The sequence below is a fragment of the Pygocentrus nattereri genome, chromosome 27 (assembly GCF_015220715.1).
Source record: "Pygocentrus nattereri isolate fPygNat1 chromosome 27, fPygNat1.pri, whole genome shotgun sequence".
NCBI classification, from domain to species: Eukaryota; Metazoa; Chordata; class Actinopteri; order Characiformes; family Serrasalmidae; genus Pygocentrus; species Pygocentrus nattereri.
Genome location: NC_051237.1, coordinates 7,606,539 through 7,625,172, shown reverse-complemented (window position 1 = coordinate 7,625,172; position 18,634 = coordinate 7,606,539). Strand labels below are relative to the sequence as shown.

General features: G+C 41.9%; 2 protein-coding genes across 12 annotated transcripts in view; both read right to left on the bottom strand.

Annotated features, from left to right (window-relative positions):
- macf1a (microtubule actin crosslinking factor 1a) overlaps positions 1-10,564 on the bottom strand; it is a 173,607-nt gene extending 163,043 nt beyond the window's left edge. For 8 of the 10 annotated variants that reach the window (XM_037535220.1, XM_017694516.2, XM_017694533.2 and 5 more), the window contains exons 1-2: positions 10,259-10,564; positions 6,740-6,974 (exon numbers count right to left, since the gene is read on the bottom strand). In XM_037535220.1, the coding sequence (XP_037391117.1) occupies positions 6,740-6,962 (223 nt within the window). In that variant the 5' untranslated portion in view covers positions 6,963-6,974; positions 10,259-10,564. Of the gene's footprint in view, positions 1-2,420; positions 2,628-2,831; positions 3,190-6,739; positions 6,975-10,258 lie in introns of those variants that run through there. The other 2 variants (XM_037535222.1, XM_037535221.1) reach the window with 2 other exon arrangements.
- A 4,332-nt stretch (positions 10,565-14,896) lies between these two features.
- ndufs5 (NADH:ubiquinone oxidoreductase subunit S5) lies at positions 14,897-16,815 on the bottom strand. Of its 2 annotated transcripts, none has more exons than XM_017694545.2 (3): positions 16,677-16,815; positions 15,296-15,515; positions 14,897-15,135 (listed from the first exon to the last, which is right to left on the bottom strand). In XM_017694545.2, the coding sequence occupies exons 2-3, from the start codon at positions 15,509-15,511 to the stop codon at positions 15,031-15,033; spliced, it is 321 nt and encodes a 106-aa protein (XP_017550034.1). In that variant the 5' UTR covers positions 15,512-15,515; positions 16,677-16,815; the 3' UTR covers positions 14,897-15,030. The 2 variants fall into 2 exon arrangements, with proteins under 2 accessions (XP_017550034.1, XP_017550043.1); XM_017694554.1 differs by having other exon boundaries at positions 16,766-16,790.
- Between the last annotated feature and the right edge of the window lie 1,819 nt (positions 16,816-18,634).

Here is an 18,634-nt window from a genome sequence, read left to right as displayed (position 1 = left end):
CCTCATCTTTGTTTGACATCTGCATTTGCATATATGTGCACGTGTACTGTTAAGTCCACAGACGGGTAAATCAGCATTTAGCCTTTACCTGGAGGTCCACAGTCTTTTATGGCCTTCCATTTCCACAAACTCAGTGACGTGACCTTCCACTATACATTTTGAAGCCCTACCACGATTTATTAAAAAAAACAAAAACAAAAACAAAAAACTAATTCTCTGACCCAGCCTGCTCTTACATTTCACACTGCAGGCCCACGGGATGTCAGCCGAATCTCTATCTGGTTCAGAAACATCAGGAGCCAAACATTAGGCTAGTGTCCATCTTGCTGAATGTTGGGAAGCCATCTTGGTTTACGTATCACCAGTTCCTGTGTGTGTGTCTTATTCTGAGTCACACGCCTGTCTCTTTCCCTTTTCAGGCACCCAAACTCTTTTAGATATCCTGCTATTGTTCTGAACTCCAGTCAACTCCCAGCGCATTGGAAAACAAGAGAGGAACATGAAAATCATAGTTTAAATTATCTTTCTCTTCCCTCTATCAGACCCAAACAGACACAGGCCCTTAAATTATTAAACCCCGTATCACATGGCTTCTCTTATTTCAACTAAGTAATGCCTTTAGCACTCTACAAAGTTCATGTTTCTCATATTATTCTTCATTAATCCACTGCAAGTAAGACAGTTAAACTCTTACAGAAAATATATACACACACAGCATTAAGGGGAAGTGTCACACAGTTTTGAGACTAGAGCACACTAGAAACAGATTAAGCCGTACATGGGCGTTGGGCAGAAGTGGAAAGACAGGTAAACTGCACCACTCCATCGGCTTTAACTCCCGCACAGCTTAGACTGGTAGCTTCAGTGCCAAGTTGCTAGTCATAGCAAGGGCAGTTACCTAACTCAGGTAGGCTACAGGAAAGGACCGTGAGCTTCAGAAAGGAACAGTCAAGTGTTGCACCAGTATAAAAATGTAAGAGTAAGGCTGCAGTAAGAAACAAAATAAATAATGATGCAAATAAAATCATGTGAAAGATCATTTTGTAACTATACAAATACCTTAGAGTGATTAAGATACATCAGAACTTTACAAATGCTCTCTGGTCAAGTTCTCCATCCATCGAAATAAAAATGCCCTGGGCAATCATACTGGAGGTACTTTTTGGAAAAGTGTATGTAAACACTGGACAATTACACAGTTACGCTAAACGCTGTCTTCTTTGGAGGCTGATGGAGCACTTGTGTGAAGAAAGGAGAAGAGATTATGCTTGTTCACATATTGCCTTCATTTCATAGCATTAGTGTTGTTTTCCTGACACAATAAGCAAGCTGGCTGAGTGCTTAAATGATGGCCACACACTCACTTGAGCAAACCTGCAATTGTCCAAGGAAGGAGAAGCAGGCCAAACTCTGGATTTGTGGGCTATGTGAGCACAGGTTTATGACCTGGCTTTTGGTGCCTCACCTGAACAGCCTTCTAAGAGCATGTTGTCGTTATCATTATTGTTAGCAGTTGTAGCAGTAGTAGTAAATAATATTCCCACTGGAGTCTGAAAACAGGCTAACAAAGCTATATTTTTGGCGTCTCCGTGGACTCGCTAACAGCAGTGAATACGACTCCTCCCCAAACACCATCAACCCCATTAATCCTCTAAAGAATCGCATTTCATTACGCTAATCAATAATTAAAAGCGCCACTTTTATATCATCCCTGCATTACAGACGCTCGGCGTCTCAACTGACTTCTCTCATTCTCCCTCCCGCGACTACATCACAGGTCTTTTCTGTAAAGGCCTTCACTCCGTAAGCGTTACTGTTATCGTCGAACATATGGGCTGCGTTCCAATTTGCGTACTTATATTGTAAATGCGGCAAATTTCAAAACTAGCATTAGAACTCAAGCACTAGCAAAGCGTTCTAGATAGAACGCAAGTGCGCAAATTGGACCGCAGCCATGAACTCTGAAGTATTAGGGAGCCCACAGCTGAATCGGTTCAGTACAACCCAAGACGGGCTCCTGCAGCGATATTCGGGTCGCTCTCACATGGGAAGATTTTAGCCGGTCCACCGGAAAACGGCTCCACTAAGGGAAAAGTGTTTTGATGGGACCCTTTAGAAAAACGGGATTAGTTTACCAAGTGCGTTGCACAGTCACTACACATCATCTTCGTTGTGCTTTATGAACAGTCAGCTTTAAGAAAAATACAACTCTCGAATGCTTTGAGGATCACACTAAACACAAGGTTAAATGTTAAAACGGACAAAACATAAATTACAACTGCGTGAATTACACCGCGTATGCTCCTCGGGAATGAGCGCAGCCTGCTAGCTTAACGTTAACTGTGTAAACAGAGCGGACTCCCAACACTGTGCTGTGTCCCAACATCACATGTCCCAGTTTTCTCTTCTAAAACATTTACCTTTGTATCTCTCCAGAACGTCCTCGTATGCTTTAGCGAACTCCTTTTCCTGCGAATGGTTTGTGGGCAGTAAGCCCGGCATGAATCCAGCCATGGTGGCCGCAGTAATCCAGCGCAGCGCGGGGATCCGGGTCTCCGCTCCGACTCGGCTTTACCTCCACTGCGGATGAAGTTTCATCCACGGCTCAGAATTCAGTCTAGGACAACCTTGACGAAGACGATTTGTTTTCCTCAGTCAAGCGCATTCACACGGACAATCTACCTTGCCTAGTTTGAATGGTAATAATCAAACTCGAGCTACAAACAGTTTAACATGTTCATATTATTAGTGTAAACATCCTAAATTCGTGTAACAAAAAGACTCATATAAAGGGCCTGTTATATAAATCCATCTTGTATGCGGCTACCTACAGCGCATCGCCTGTCGTGGGTTTAAAGTCCTTTTTTCCAGCCGGCGAGTGTGAGTGTGTGTGTGTGTGTGTGTGTGTGTGTATGTATACGTGTGTGTCGGGGAGGGCGGTCGTTGGGGGCTGGCCGTTTGGTTCCTTCCGAAATCAGAGGTAATCGTATCCTGCGCCCGGCGCTTCTGTCCCCGCTGTTCCTGAGCTCCTGCCTCGCCAGCGGCCGCGAGATCTTCGGCGCTTTTCTCCTTTGTACTTCAGTATAATGGCTGCTCGTCTTGTAAGCGACTCTCGCCTGCTTTCTCTCACTCCTCCCTCCGTCCCCCCCGTGCGAATGGGGTTCTGGTTTCTCTATTCTTCCTGCAGTGCCTGTCATCCATCCATCCCTCCCTTCCCTTCGAGCCACGCCAGGCACATCCAGCGCAGGAAATTGCATAGCCGGGCTGGAGCCTGGACGACATGGCTGACAGCACTGGGCGCGGATTCCCGGGGTGTGTCGCCCCCTGCCGGTCAAAGAGACGCGGTGCAAAGGGACCCCAAGGGACTGTCCACATCAATATGACGTGGCCTAACAGAAAGCTTTTGTTCTGGAGGATCCACACAGCGCCTGCCATCTAATGGCCACAGATGGGTGATGTGGGATAGTCCTGCATGAATAAGTAAGCTTAACCTTTATATGGGAAAATATATGGCTTTTTAATCTGCCCTAATGCACTGCATTTTTTCATCCTGAAATGCACTTGTATCCCCTTAGAAGTAAAAAAACAGTGCAGCTAAGCAGACTGCCATCTTTGAGCCTGGTGTAATATTAGGATATAGCAGAAACAAAGGTGGGTGATTCAGGTAAGTGGATCTGGGTCAATGGCGAGCAGAGCCACAAACGTCTCATATCACATCAAGACTAGGCCATTAGGTAATTTTAGACAGCGCTGTGTGTCCAAGGAAACTGACACAAATTGGTTTACTTAATGTGTATGCATTGTAAAGAGTGATAATACCATTACATAGAGGAATATATACAGTATAATGCTCTCTTCAGTAACTGCAGTAACTGCGCTGGTCAAGGAAAATCGGTAACAACAAAACTATTAAAACTGTCACTGTTACTGATGAAGCCTCCAGAATGTAGAAGAAGACCAAAACAGAAAATCTCCACATCAGGCACACAAAAGCTATAGTGCAAGATGGAAATTTTAACTAGTAACTAAAACGCCTGCAGAGATGTTCAAAAACACTGTATTTAGTTACATTCCTCTAGACTCTGAGGACTGTTATGTGCATTGATAGTAATGAAACAAGACAATGAACCAAAGCACACTGCCCTAAGAGCTCAGCAGGGACGTAATCATAGACTGGCCAAGTCATTTTCCTGTTTTAAGCCAATCATGCATTGATATCACTAACTGCATAGGAGACTGATATAGTGATCATAAGCTAGTGTAGTTATAAGATGTAAAAAACACAAATTCAGAACTCTGCAAACAAGCAAGTTTACATGCAGTGCTTTTGCCTCCAAATTATCTTTTGTATTCTCCATTTAGAATTTTGAGTTCACTATCTAAATACTTATGAAGTCACCCGTAAATATGAAACTAGAGTCTCACAGTTACAACATTTGGCAATGTCATATAAGGACAGCACAATCTCACAGCAGATAATGCTTCTGGCCCACTGTCTCTATGCACCCATCAGCCAGGGACACATTATACACAGCAGGGTGAGAGCGGCCAGAGCTGATGATAATTAAACGCAACAAGGAGCGGTGACTCAGACGCAGCACCCCTCCATTCTATTACTACTGTCAAGTTTGCTTTATTATTAACTATGTCTTCATTCTTCGGACATGATGCCTAACCACAATGACAGGGTAATAAAACGTATGAACACCACATATTTAAGCATACTGCTATAATGGTTAGAAAAATGTGGCAAATAAACCCAGAATTCATGTGCACAAGGCAGTGCTTCACTTGCTCTGATATTAAGGAATATAATGGTCTAGATAAATCCACCATATTTCTGGTCCAGCAAATAAAGTAAATGGCAGTTCAGCTCATTGGAAAGCCACAATCATATTGCTCTTGCATTCTTATCAGATTGCTAGATTGCCAGTTGCTGTGACCCTGCCGGACTGACAAACAGTGCCAACTTAATCAAAGCTGAATCATCATCCATCTCCATCATCATGCTCTTCCTGTCAGTCTCTCCAACTTATGCACAGAGATACAAACTACTAAAACACAGACACTGCCACCCACTACATTTATCAAAATTATGGTAAAAGCCCATATTATTCAAGACTTTAAGCAAATCCACTACGCACAGACAGGCATAGTATTTTCAGTGTATATAGACAGTGGGCGAGTTGTATGGAATGGACATAAATTAATTTAAATCCACAATCTCAATACATATCTCTGTTACTACATACTGACTGTCTCTCCAACCCAAGTCATCATTACTTTTCACTGTCCTCCTCTTTGAACCTTGACCGTTTTCCAAGCCCCTCCCGTCTCTCATGCTTTGCCCTCTCCTAGTTGTTTTCTCCTCTTTCGTTTCACTCAATTCCATTCCGCTCCTTCGTCGCTGCCCCCCACAAAATCTCCCTCTTTTCTCAAACTCAAATTAAAATTCAAATGTGCTCCTTCTCTGTATTTCACTATTTGTTTTGGGCCTTTTTGCCCTTTCTACTTCCCAGTGTCTTTCCCTCTCCTTCATAGCCATGGAAACTAGGCGACTGGTAGAGTGTGCAGGTCCCCATGGCAACATGGGAATGGAGGGAGCCAAGCTGAGTCGCCCTTTGAGTCGCCTAAAAAATTAAATAAATTATACCGGATGTAGACAAGCCTGTGGATACATCACTTGTTTGCAGGCAGTCTTGTCTGGGATGTTAACTGGCATGAAAACATTTTCAGCCTATTCTGCCTGATCATCAATTTCCCACTCAATCACTTTTCTGGTGGCATTAATGTCTTTCCCATAGCAGTGAAAAGACATGAACAAAACCAAAAGAGCATCAGCACTGAGCACTGGAGAACTCACTGGGTTTGCACTTCACAGCTGAGATATTTCCCTCATGATGAAAAGTTATAATCTAGAAGAAACTCCAAACAGTGTGACAAAACGGATGCTAGTCAGTGTGAGCAAATCTGTTCATACAGAAAGAACACACAGAAGAGTAACTACGAAACAAAAAACCAACAGCACATGAATGTGAAGCAGATCTCTGGAAAAAGTTTTTACTCCTAAACTGGGACTACTGTTTGGCTCCATTTCTCACACTCCTCTCCAACTGCATCACTGAACTCAGGGGTACAATAGTTTACTCTTCCCCTCTCCTCTCCTTCTTACATTTGTTCACTAGATCAGCATTACAATCCACTTCTTTGTCTCATTCCTGATTAGTGCACAACACACACTTTTTATGAACAGTACAAAATAAACTAGCAAACAGCCTAACTTCAAAGAGAAAAAAGTACAAAAGCAGTTAAACTTACTACAGTTCTCTCTAAGGCCACACACCATCGGAGTCTCTCTCTCCAGAGCTGTATTCCTGGCGTTAGCGCAAATCCTTACAAAATTAAAACCTCATTTTTAGAACGTAGTTCAATTCATTATATCATACTTCAGTTAATAGATGAACGCATTCCACTTTCTATCATTAAATCATTTTTACGCATCAAAAATATAGTTTGCTCCAGAAAGAGTGAATGAAAGGCCTTTGTCTTTTTTCCACTTTCCTCTAAACACATGATCTAAGTAACTGGATAAGTGGTTCTGAATTCTGTGTGTAGCCCCTTTGTAATTCCAGTCCTGTGATGTTTCTCCAATGTGCTCCTGAAGCAACCCCCGAAGTCAGTGCTCTAAATCTTCCCTATGCCGTGTCTTAAATGACGGATCGATCCTGCCAGCTCCTACCTGCCACTCGCACCACAGCTCTCTCAGCAGGGTCCAGCACAGAATCCTGGCTCTTCCGCTTACGTCTCTCATGTCTGGACAAGTTCCAGGGTAGGGTGTCCCCTTTAGGGCCGGTGGTAGCATGGGGACATGGAGACAGAGAACCCCCCGACCGTTCGCTACGAAAGGAACGCTCGCTTATACACGAGCGCTCGCTTAGGCTCTCCTCATCCGAGGAAGACATATCACCGGGGCCCTGAAAAAGACCACATGGAGAGTGGAGAATGGGTAAGGGGGAGGAGGTAGAAATAAGGTCATCATAAAATCAGAACTACAACACTGTATAATTCATCCTCTATAGGCTAATACTGCACACCTACATTACACATGGATACTAGGTAACAAAACTCTAATAAAACACATGTAAAAGAACCAGGCAGTCTGCTCTGCCACCAAATATCACCAAAACATTTCTCACAATTAGGGCTGCATGATGATATCACAATCATATCGATACTGACAGACATTTGCTTTAAAATGATATGTATTATCATCAAACTGTGTTCACATTTGACTAGTATTCCAATCCAATATCTGATGTAATCTAGAAGAACAAAATGTTTAGGCAACACTGGGTTACTATGCTAAAATGTCTGCATTTTACTGCATTTGTAACCCTACAGAAATGAATGTTATGTTTCTCTGTAATGCTACTCCAGGTAGATGTACCTGCAATTTTTACATTTTGTAAATTGTTTAGTATCGACATTGATATCTGCAGATATGTTCATGAAAAACAAAGAATACTGGCAGTGGCTAACAATTTCCATACTGGTGGAGCTATACTCATAATCAGGGTACATGTAGTTATACGCTCTATATGAAGGACCAGACGAATCATGAAAGAATTCTTTGGTCTTGAAACGCTTATTGTGACACATTCACCAGAGGCTGATTTTAACACCTTTGCATCCAAAGATAGCATACAACCACTGGAGCAAAATCTCAGAATGTGCTTGTTTCTACAGTGCATGTCTAAAAACCTACCAAAAGCAGTAAGGCACTTGGAGATGTGATTACAAGTGGATGGGGCTGCTAAATGACCAGTCTTTCCACATCATAATCTTCAGAGAATCTATCAAATAATCTAACATGCAGCGCATATGAACACAAATGATATCATGCAGTCTGCACAAAATTTGGCCAAGATTTTGCTGCCATCATCTTGGCTAGTGTGACATGCAAATAACTTACCAACTCTCTGACAGCACAGTATGCAATGATGTTTTAAAGAAGACAATAGGCAGGAGGAAATCAAGCAATCACCAATGACTTATAGAATGATGATAGAGAGAAAAAGAAGAGGGAGATCGAAGAGCCTCGTCTTTATACTATTAATTTAAGCTCAGGTCCAGATCAATATTGGACATTCTGGCTGGCTGGCAGAGCAGACAGCCGCCTTCTTCCTCTGTGATCAGCTGGAAGGAATAAGGCCCATGGGAGCCACAGTAGAGACCTGTCCATCTCCAATGTCCATGTGAGCTGAAAGATCAATAACACTGACCTCAGCGCAAAGTAGATAGAGGTGTTCACTTTTGTCCAAGCATTATATGACATCCAAAAAAATAATATAAGGACGTTATTATATCTGATAACAGACATTGTGGCCTGCAGCTCTTTTGAGGCAACCTTGTTTCCCTTCTACTGGATAAACTTTTAGCCTGAAATAGAGAAACCTGACCTTTTTTTAGATCAATGAACAGTATCTCTGTACAAAAAGATGATGTATTTCTTGTGCATGTCTGGTTACATGATCTTTTTCTTTGGCTGTTCTGAAGAGCAGGAGTTTCATGGAAAGCTCTGTGCTACTGTTGCTGGATCAGCATGCCGCCCTGCTGTTTGCTGCCTGTGTTTTGCTTCTGTGGCAGCCAGAACTTATAAATAGAGCCAGTTCAAAGCCATACAGTCTCATTATGCTACTGTGGCACAATGTTGAATGGAAAGGAACGCTTTTTTTGCAAATGTTGGTCTCGCCACACACTCTGTTAGCTCATGGCAGTCGCAGACACACAGTATGCTGACAAAGAGACATGCTGTTGATTTAAAGTCTCAGTGCAATTGGCTCAGCATTTCCACAAAGCAGTGGGCTTCCCACAGGCACTGCCAAAGCATGGCGGAAAACAACATACCTCAATAGCACTACCCCATAGCTCCACTGCTACTGACAACTGGGGAGAATATGGACCTGAGGCTGATGACATTCACAGTCTCAAAATGATATTTACGTAGGGCGCATGCACATGTACTTGTAAACGTTCTTCTCTCACAGGAGTCATATGGAGAGAGAGGCCTCAGTTGTGAGTAACACAAGCACTCTGAATAAACAACACATTCCCTCAATGCTAGCACTCACTGGAGAGGAAACAAATGGGGACCCTGTGAATGCACCGTGTAATAGACTTGCATCAATCAGAGCACTGTGGCCATTTAAGGATTAGCACTACTGAATGAATGGCATTTAATCTCAATACAAGTTGGGCTGATGATGTTGGACCTTTTATGCCAATGTACTGAATTTTTCAAAGAAAGGCATTTATAGGTTACGGACAAGACCGACAAGGAACTGATGGAGAAAGTGGACTACATAACTTTTCAGATAAATTCTATCCCTCTCTAAATCATCCTGAAAAATTATACAATGTAAGATATTCTATGTTAGATATTCTGTAGAATGTATGTCTCATTAGACGCAATGTCCAAGTTGACCTTAAGCTTAATTTGTCATGTAAGGTGTGGTATACACACAAGGAGCACTAGGTTCCTTTCCCAACCTGGTATAACCACCTGAGGCTCATCAGCTGGGTGCCCTGGAATGCCTGATTTCCCCACTAAAGCCTATGTATAATTTGACTTTCAGATTACAGGGCGTGGAATGAGCAGGATTATCAGATATGAAGCCTCGAGCCCCTTTTTCCATTTACTGTGCTCTTTCTACAAGGCAGGAGTGAACGGCAATCTTAAACAGCTCACGGAAAGATCAATAAAAAGCTGTCTTTGCATCTCGTAGTGGACCCTGCTGTTACAGTGGCCGCGGTATCTAAAGACGAGAGTGCAAAACGTGAAATCCGAGCGGTTCGCCGTGTGCCGTAAACGTGAGTGAGGAGTGCGTGAGCATGCAGGGAATGAGCCTTTGTCCAAACAGACCTAACGTTTTTCCTTATGACTGCCAAGATGCTCAGGAAAAAAAACGCTTCCCACTGAATTTAATGAGTGCAAATAATCCCTTCTGCCTATCTGAGAGAAAGTCGTGGATCTCGACTGGCGCTTCCTAACGGCGCACGGATTCAATTTCCTGCCGCCTCCATAGCCCAATAGCATCGTTCTAATTGTGCGCTATTATAGCACCACCTCACACGAGAACGCACACTTTATGCCACAAAACCAACGCATCGTTGGCGTACAGAAGAAGAAAAAGCAGATGCAGGCAGCTGCAGGCATGCTGGGACTCTGCGGGCTGGTGCCACGTTTGGAGCTTCTTACCGGATAACAGAGGACAAGCGGGTCCAGTGGCGATCAGCTACGATCTGGAAACGCTACCGAGCCGGGAGAGAGAAGAGCAGGGTACCGCGGGCCTGCTAATGGCTGGCTACTCCCCTCCTTTCATAGCTCTCTCTTTCTCTGAGCCCCCCTCCTCTTCCTCACGTTCGTTTTCTCTCAGTCCTGCTCCTCCTCCTTCACCCCATTCACACAACACACACACACACTGAGACACCTTAACGAGCTGTGATAACTAGCTGATGACAGAATAGGAATCACAAGACACGTTCAGTCAGAAGGCGTTCAGGGCTGAAGAGGCTGCAGCCAAAAGGCGTGAATTTCCTGTTCTTACTCAGTTTAGGTGGAGCCAGAAGCCCAGCACTGCGTTTCAGCTCAGGTCATAATTTATTTTCTGACAGAGTTCATGATGTGGCCTACATCTGCTATATTATCCTGATCATCTCGGCCTGTTTTCACTCTTAAATCCATTACCCCAAAAGCCAAACTTCCCCCCAGCTACGTTTTCAAAAGTCAAGATGTTCACATAGCAGTTAGAGATTAATATCACCCCCATGAAAACCAGCAGTCGATAGAAACAAACTGCTGAGCGGTACAGAAACATACCCCCGTGTACTGACTCTGAAATGCTTTGTCAATATATTCATTTTTTATTATTATTATTATGATTATCAAATAATGAGTCAGGATTCGAGAGTGAACTTTGACTGATGAAAGACGTTGAACGAAGAACTTTGACTGAAAAATGTGAAAGACGTTGCTGACGTTTATGTGCGCATCATTAGCAAGTCATTCAGTTCATAGAGCAGTGCACGTGCGCATGGGTGTCTGTTTGTTTTAACGTTTAACAATTTGACAGACTGGCTGGTCCTCCTGACACACGTGACTCTGGAGATAAAACAAATAATATGCACATTAAATGCATTCAGGCAGGCTATCTTGACAAGGTAAACAAAACTGTCTTTGCTACAGACTCACTTTGACAGAAGATGCTTCATGGTTGAGCAAAAAAGACAAACTCAAAGTGTAGGTCGAGAGGTGGACAGGCATGCAACAACCTGGGGAAATCAGCTGGAGTACAGATAGTCAAGGAAACAGTATTTATTGATGTATTTACAGTCAAACATTCATAAGATACATAACTACATGTCCCCCTTTTAACTAAGTGCCACAATACATTTCTACCAGATTACACAGAATAAATACTCAAAAATGTGATGGTGGTCTCTTTTCTCGTGGCCCATTTGACTCCAAACATGTCACGGGCTACTCTGCCTGTAGAAATAAATGTAATATTTCTCCATAATGCTAATTCAATTTCTACATGTTATAAATGTGTCAGCACTGGCATCGTCAGGCATGTATATGAAAATATTTGATACGTCCATCACATCATTTCCTGCGTCAGTGCTTCACTAGGCAAAACAAATCCCTGGTGAATCAGTTTTTGCTTAACTGCTTAGAAGAAACCTGAGACCATGCCATGCATACTGTTTCACATTTACACGGATCATATTAGACTTTTATTTTTGCACCTTTCTCACCTCGGAGGTTTACACCACCAAAGGAATAAGGGACAGCCACACTTGGTTCTCTTAAACATTGAAGAATGGATTATTTCCTGATAAACACAACTTATCATTAGGTTAGGTTAGTAATTTGATATTCTGTGAACAGTTTAGTTGACAAGTTTCAATTTCGAAGTGTAGTCTAGGCTCCAATTAATAATACAACGTTATTAATAGACTTAAATTGGCTCTAAACACATACGTTGTTAGCTGTTTTAGTTAGTTAGCTAGGTTAGCCAAGTTAACGTTAATTTGGCTAACAACAGGTTCTAACGGCTAACTAACTTAGCACAAACTGGTTCTGTAACTAGCTAGCAGAGCAGTTTTAGGGAGATAACGAATACTAACTAGTAGATTAAATACAAAGCAGAGCACTGATAATGTCAGCTATCAACAACCTTTATTACTGCTCTAAACACGTTAACGTGGTTAACTAAAACGTTATTAACATTTCTAGCGCTAATGTTACCTGCTTAGCTTGAGTCGTTTTAACGCGGTAAGTCCTTATAGAGCCACTCTGCCAGTATCGGTACCGTTATCGATAAGTATTACTAAACTAAGTTAAATGTGCTACCACATTATTTTCTACACTGTGTGTATTTAGAACAGCTTACTACACATTTCTGGCTCGTGGTGTCTGACCTGCAGAAACACACAGGCAGTAACCGACTTTTTCACCAACACGCAAAATTTGAATTTGTATCGTGCTCGTTGAACGAAATGATCCACAGGGATGTCAGGACGTCCATGACCGACGGTATGATACAAAACTGTAACTTTTCCAACAAATGACTAGAAAGTCACGGTGTTATAAAGCTACCAGTCGGGAAAAAGAAACCTATTTGCAGCCATGGAAATCTTAAAGAACCCAAACCGCTGAGAAACAAATTTACTTTCAAGGACGATCTTTACATCGTATGTAACATTAGTTTCAGCATCCATTTCCCCGTTCATACCGACCAGATCTGTAAAATAAGCCGCAAAACAGCCCGTTGAGGTCATCATCTTGTGAAACGCAGTGCGTTTACATATATTCACAAATGCAGTTTAGCCCCGCCCCTCCACAATGACGTTATAAGGAATGTTGCAGCTCCACCCGATTTTTGAAAGGGCAGCCAACCAGAACAAAGGTCATTTACATATATATTTATATGTAATATATATGTTTCAAGGGCACAGGAACAAAAACAGCTTCTTTAATTCTAAGAAATACAGAGATTTTGGGAAATTAATTATGAATGTTTGGGGAACGCAAACCCACACAAATGCTATAATTAGTCCTCAGGGGGAAAAGAAAGCAAGAAAGAAAGACACCTTAAATACACGATGCTGGAGATGTTCACTTATTTTCTAGTTTATTAATATCTGACCTTTGTAGTCAATCACAGATTTACTCATCATGAACATGTGAGGTTGTTCAGTATATACTGCCTACAATAAAACAATTAATGTTATTTTTTGGAGGCCTCCTATGACACCAGTATTGCACAGGCCAGCACTATAATAATGATTAAGAAACGATAGAAGAAACATTATGCCCACCACACAGCCACCAATGACCTGTGACTAGACGCAACATTCAAGGATGAAGATTTTCAGCCTCGAGGCAAAATAAATATCCTGTCCTTCAATTCAGAGCCGGTTGTTCTGTGTGAAACCTTAAACAGCACTGAGCTGCTCCTGATTCCAGATAACCAAGTGAATGCGAACCATAAACTCAGGGCAAACACTCGCAGAGGGCTTCATCACAGACATACTGGGCACTTCAGATGGTCCATCTGTTCCATTCTGTTGGTAGTTCCACATCTGACCTAATTAAAGCGACCCCTTGCTTATGTACATTAGGCTGAAATAAATTCATTTTAATAAGATAAATAAATGCTATGAAAGCAAAATGTTTCTCCCATTTTCATGCAGGATAACTGCTATAAGAATATAACAGTAATGTTGTAAATAAGACACAAAAACCCCTTTAGTTTAAGGGTTGTTTCCTCCCAGTAATCAGGCACCAAGGTCTAGTCATTGTGAGCAATTGGTGGGTTCTTAGCGCCACCTAGTGAACTAAAAGCTCTTCACAATCTCAGAGGGACAGACATCTGCTAATCGAATTGGAAGGATTGATGCAGTTATGTTTGGCTTTCATTCGGTTAGCTGTCCCTTTAGAGTGTACACTGATTGAGGTTAATTAACACAATGTACTTGACTCTAAACATGGTTTTCCCTGCCTGCATCTTGTATATTTTTCTGAAACTCAGACCCATTTCTGTAAATAGATGCTGGACAGAAAATAGACATAATGTGTATCAGATGTTCAAAGGTTTAAAATCACAATTTCCAGTAATACAAAACCAATTCTGTTACAGATACATATATAAAATCATTTTAATATGATGCAAATATTCTACTGTAGGAAGCTGTAAAGATGAGCAAATTTAAGATGATACTCAGCTGTAGATGATTCCATAATAATCGAGAAAGATCTCTAGCATTAAGAATGAATTGACGATAAATTCAATATCCACAAATAGTCAGTTACATAGAATGTGTGATGATTATTGTAAATAGATTACATTGTACTTAATAACATTTGCTTTTTCTACCAGGTAACAAGTTCCTCTCTGTGGCCAGCAGCCTAGTGGTAGGAGTCAGCCCTCAACAGAAGTTTGAGGGTTCAAATTCAATGCCTGACTAAGTAGCCCTGGTGGTGCCCTTGGGCAAGGCACTTGTCCCACTGCTGCGCTGCACAGGCTAGGCATAGTTAGGTGCCAAAATGACAAATTTCCCTTGCAAGACCAATGAAGCACATAACGTTGTGCCAAAATACTACAATAATATAATACAATATTTTAATATATTACGTAGTTATATTTGTAACTGTATATGTTATTTAATGATTATTCTGACAATAGATTTCAAACCTTTGAATGACAGTATATATACTTATATATACACTGTGATATTCTTCAGATTTGTGTCATGTGTGCCCCTTTTTCCAAGGGTAAAATTAACATTTCGAGTTGTGTGTGCAAGAAAACAGCTTATGAAAAAACAACACTAATGATCAATACTCTTTATTTAACTCCAAATGAAACAGATAAACAATAATAATTATAATACAGTAAGCACACTGACTATGTAACAGTGTGGCTAGCAGAGGACAGATCTCAGGCTGTGCTCCCGTGCCAGGGCTCACGGCCGAGGTTCTTCATTGCCAGTGTGATGTGCAGGAGCTGTGTAGGACTTTTCTTTGATCAACTTGTCCCTCTGCTTCTGAATCTCATGCAAACGCTGGAACTGGGAGAAGACATAATAACGTCAGGAACCGTGGTCTACTGAAAGTCACCAAAACAGTACTGAAGAATTAAGAACGAACAACATTCAGGCAAAAGGCAGCTGGTCACAGGAGCATTTAACTGAGACGTGTACTGAATCATTATCTATAACAGATATTTACCGTCTTCTCACGGTGCATGCATTCATAGAAATCTTCAAACTCAAGTTTGCATTCCCGTTTAGCTCGAGTTTGGCCAATGCCATGTGAGCATTCTATCCAGTCCTTCTCAAAGGCATGGCAGCGTGTGGCTCGTCTATGGGGCTGCTCCCCACTCTGGGTCAGGATCCAGCCGTCCAAGTTGATGCCCAGCTTTGACTGAAGGTCAACGAACGGCATAGTTCTACAGATCATAAACACATATGACCAGTTAGGTCAAGTACGAATATCACTGATTTCTTCTACAAGCACGGTCGTTCAGTGTTTATGCACATCTTTAGTGTCCAAGACAAATCAAATGTGTTTCACTGTACAAGTTTGGGGCAACAGCAACAGTGGACACTCCAGATGTTCTGACTGCAACACTTAAATGGAAAATATCATATAAACCCACATTTTTCTCACATCTTCAACATTAAAGAGTTTGGTTTTACACCATACTCTTCACTCTCCAGCCCATACAATGTATCTACACTAAGCTGTATAAATTCATAACCTTGTCATGTCACAAAAACCAAAGCATTTGCATATATCCACCTAATCGGCCTACAGCGACATAGCCCCATCCATTCACGTTGAAGTTATAAGGACTGTTTCATTCTAAACGGAGTTTTAAAGATCGCATAAAATGAACTGTGACTGTTTTAGATACATAAACCCATGTAAATGTTTTAAGCAGAGCTCAAAAGAAGAAAATAATGCGGAATATGTGGCCTTTAAGCATGCAGTGCAGAAGTGATTGGCAATATATGACAAACGGATATACTAGACATGCTTCTACCTATTTAGTGGGATTTAGTGGTGTGGTAACTATATACACTATGTATATACATACCATGTAACTATACTGTACACACTATATACACTTAACATTGTACTCATGACATGTAGCATGCTGCCCGTTCCTGGTCGATTTTTACAAAATACTGAGACACTGGAACCACCCAGCTCTACCTAGCAAAGCATAGGATATTGATTTTAAAGCGGTGATCAAATCTTAGCAGTAAAGTTCAGGTACCCCGGGGTCTCCAGGGGTCGTTTACATAAACCGCCCCCTTTAAGAATAACTGCTAACGGTTAGTCCTCATCTACTCAACACATGTCTATGTGTTATGTACCATCTGCGGCTCACTGCAGTGTGATTTGTGTAGGGCTAAGTTAACAGCGCTGTTTGCTCTCTCGCCCGGTGACGCTACCGGCTGAAAACGTTAGCCACACAGCTAGCGTTAGCTATCGAGCTAATGCTAAGTACTGCTCGACTGAGACATTCCGGTGGAAAACGGGTTAACATATAAACGCATGCTCATCCGCGGAGGTGTTATAATACTACACAAACTGTCCTTACGGTACAGGAGTGGATGAATATTTAAAACGCGAGTCGTCGCCGCGCCGTTCGGCCCACTTTAACCTTCCCGAAGCTCCCTGACGGCTTACCGCACAGAGCTCGCTGTTTGCGGACTACTATTTACGACACTGCCGTCAAGCTAAGCTTGACGTCAATGGCTGCGTCCCGATTTGCCTACAGTCTACTGGCACATTAAGAAGTACGTACTTTAACAGCAACGCTGACTAATGAAAAGCACTAGTTATGTATCGGCATTGGCTTCTAATACACAGGTTTATAGTACTGTTCTGTACACCGGTACACTGGCATTAAAGTCACCCTGGAATAAAAACTGACCTTCATTAGTTTCTCATCTCCAGTGGTGGACAGTAACTGAGTAAATGTAATTCGTTTCTGTACTTAAGTAGTTTTTTCGTGTATCTCTACTTTACTTAAATATTTCTATTCTGTTGGTCATACCGACCCAGTGCAGCACACGGTTCAACGTCAGTGCAGCAGCGTAAATCTTTGGGAGCACATTCGTCACCTAAATGATCACCTAACCTAACTTTGTGTAAATAGTCCACAATATAGAAATATGTACACATATGCAGTCGTGACTGGCGTGTTTCTTTTTTTCTGAATTCATACAAACACGATTTCATTTTATAGTTAATTAGTTTGTTAGTTTATGTTTATGAACAGAGACCTACAGATCAATACACTAAAGGAAAATTTGTGATCCTGAGTTTAAAGCCAGTTTTTATTCAACTTGTAACTAATTTACAAAGTGATCTTAAACTGAAACTTTGCTTGTTTGTAAAAGTGATTTCAGAGCCACTCGGTTCTCCCTGATGGAAACTGTTTACCTTCAGTGTTTTGTGCTTATGATCATTTTAATAGACGTCAGCGTCACTAATTAATGACGTTCTATTAAAAGACTGGTTTACCAAGAGAGACGCTGGAGGATTTTCACCTGAAATGAGTTCATGAAGCGAGTCTTGTTATAAAAATGATAACAGGACATCAGAGCCAGAATTACTCTTTTAGTACTTTTACTTTATACTTAAGTACATTTGAAGGTAAATACTGTTGTACTTTTACTCAAGTGGAGGTCTAAAGGGAGGAACTTCTACTTTTACTGGAGTAATATTTTACCTTGGGGGTCTCGACTTTAACTCAAGTACATGATCTGTGTACTTCGTCCACCTCTGCTCATCTCTAGCCATCATGTGACACTGAACGTCCTCTGATATCCTGTTTCACCTCCTGCTCCCACCAAACCAGCTGTAACGGAGGGAAATCTGCTCAGCTCTCTCACCGTTTCACTCAGAAATGCAGCATCACACAGAAAACAGCGCTACGCCATGTTCAGACAACGGCTAAGCTATCAGACCGAGCTAAACACACCTTTCGCCATTAATTCCATGAAGAACAGTGACCTGGAGCTGATGGACACCAGACATCAGAACACAGCGATGTGCAAAGATCAGCGTCCGTCGTCCATTGGAAAAGCTGAACCTTTAGCCAGATATAATCACTCCATGAAGACAGGCTGGAACAGGCCTTCAGCCAGGAATGAAGATGCTGTGCAGAACTGAGCTCTTATCCAGAGTTGCTGTGCAGTCCAGCGCTAATAATCAGTCAGTCAGAACAGAGCTCTGCACCTCTGGGGGGCTTTGACCATCAACGCTATATAAGAACAGCTTTCGCTTACAGGCACTCACTCACAGAATAAAACATTAAATACAAAAACGAGTCATTCCACAACTCACAAAAACCAGTAAATGTCATTCTAACCTGAGTTAGAGGAAATAATAATATAATAATAATAATAATGATGATATGTAGCTGTGGTTTGGAACCAACAAGAAATGGCGGCTAGAATTCTGCACACTAGCTAAGCGTTCTACTTAGGACAGAAGTGCAGAAATTGGAGCGCAGCCACTGCCGTGCGACTGTAGGGGGCGCTGTGGCTT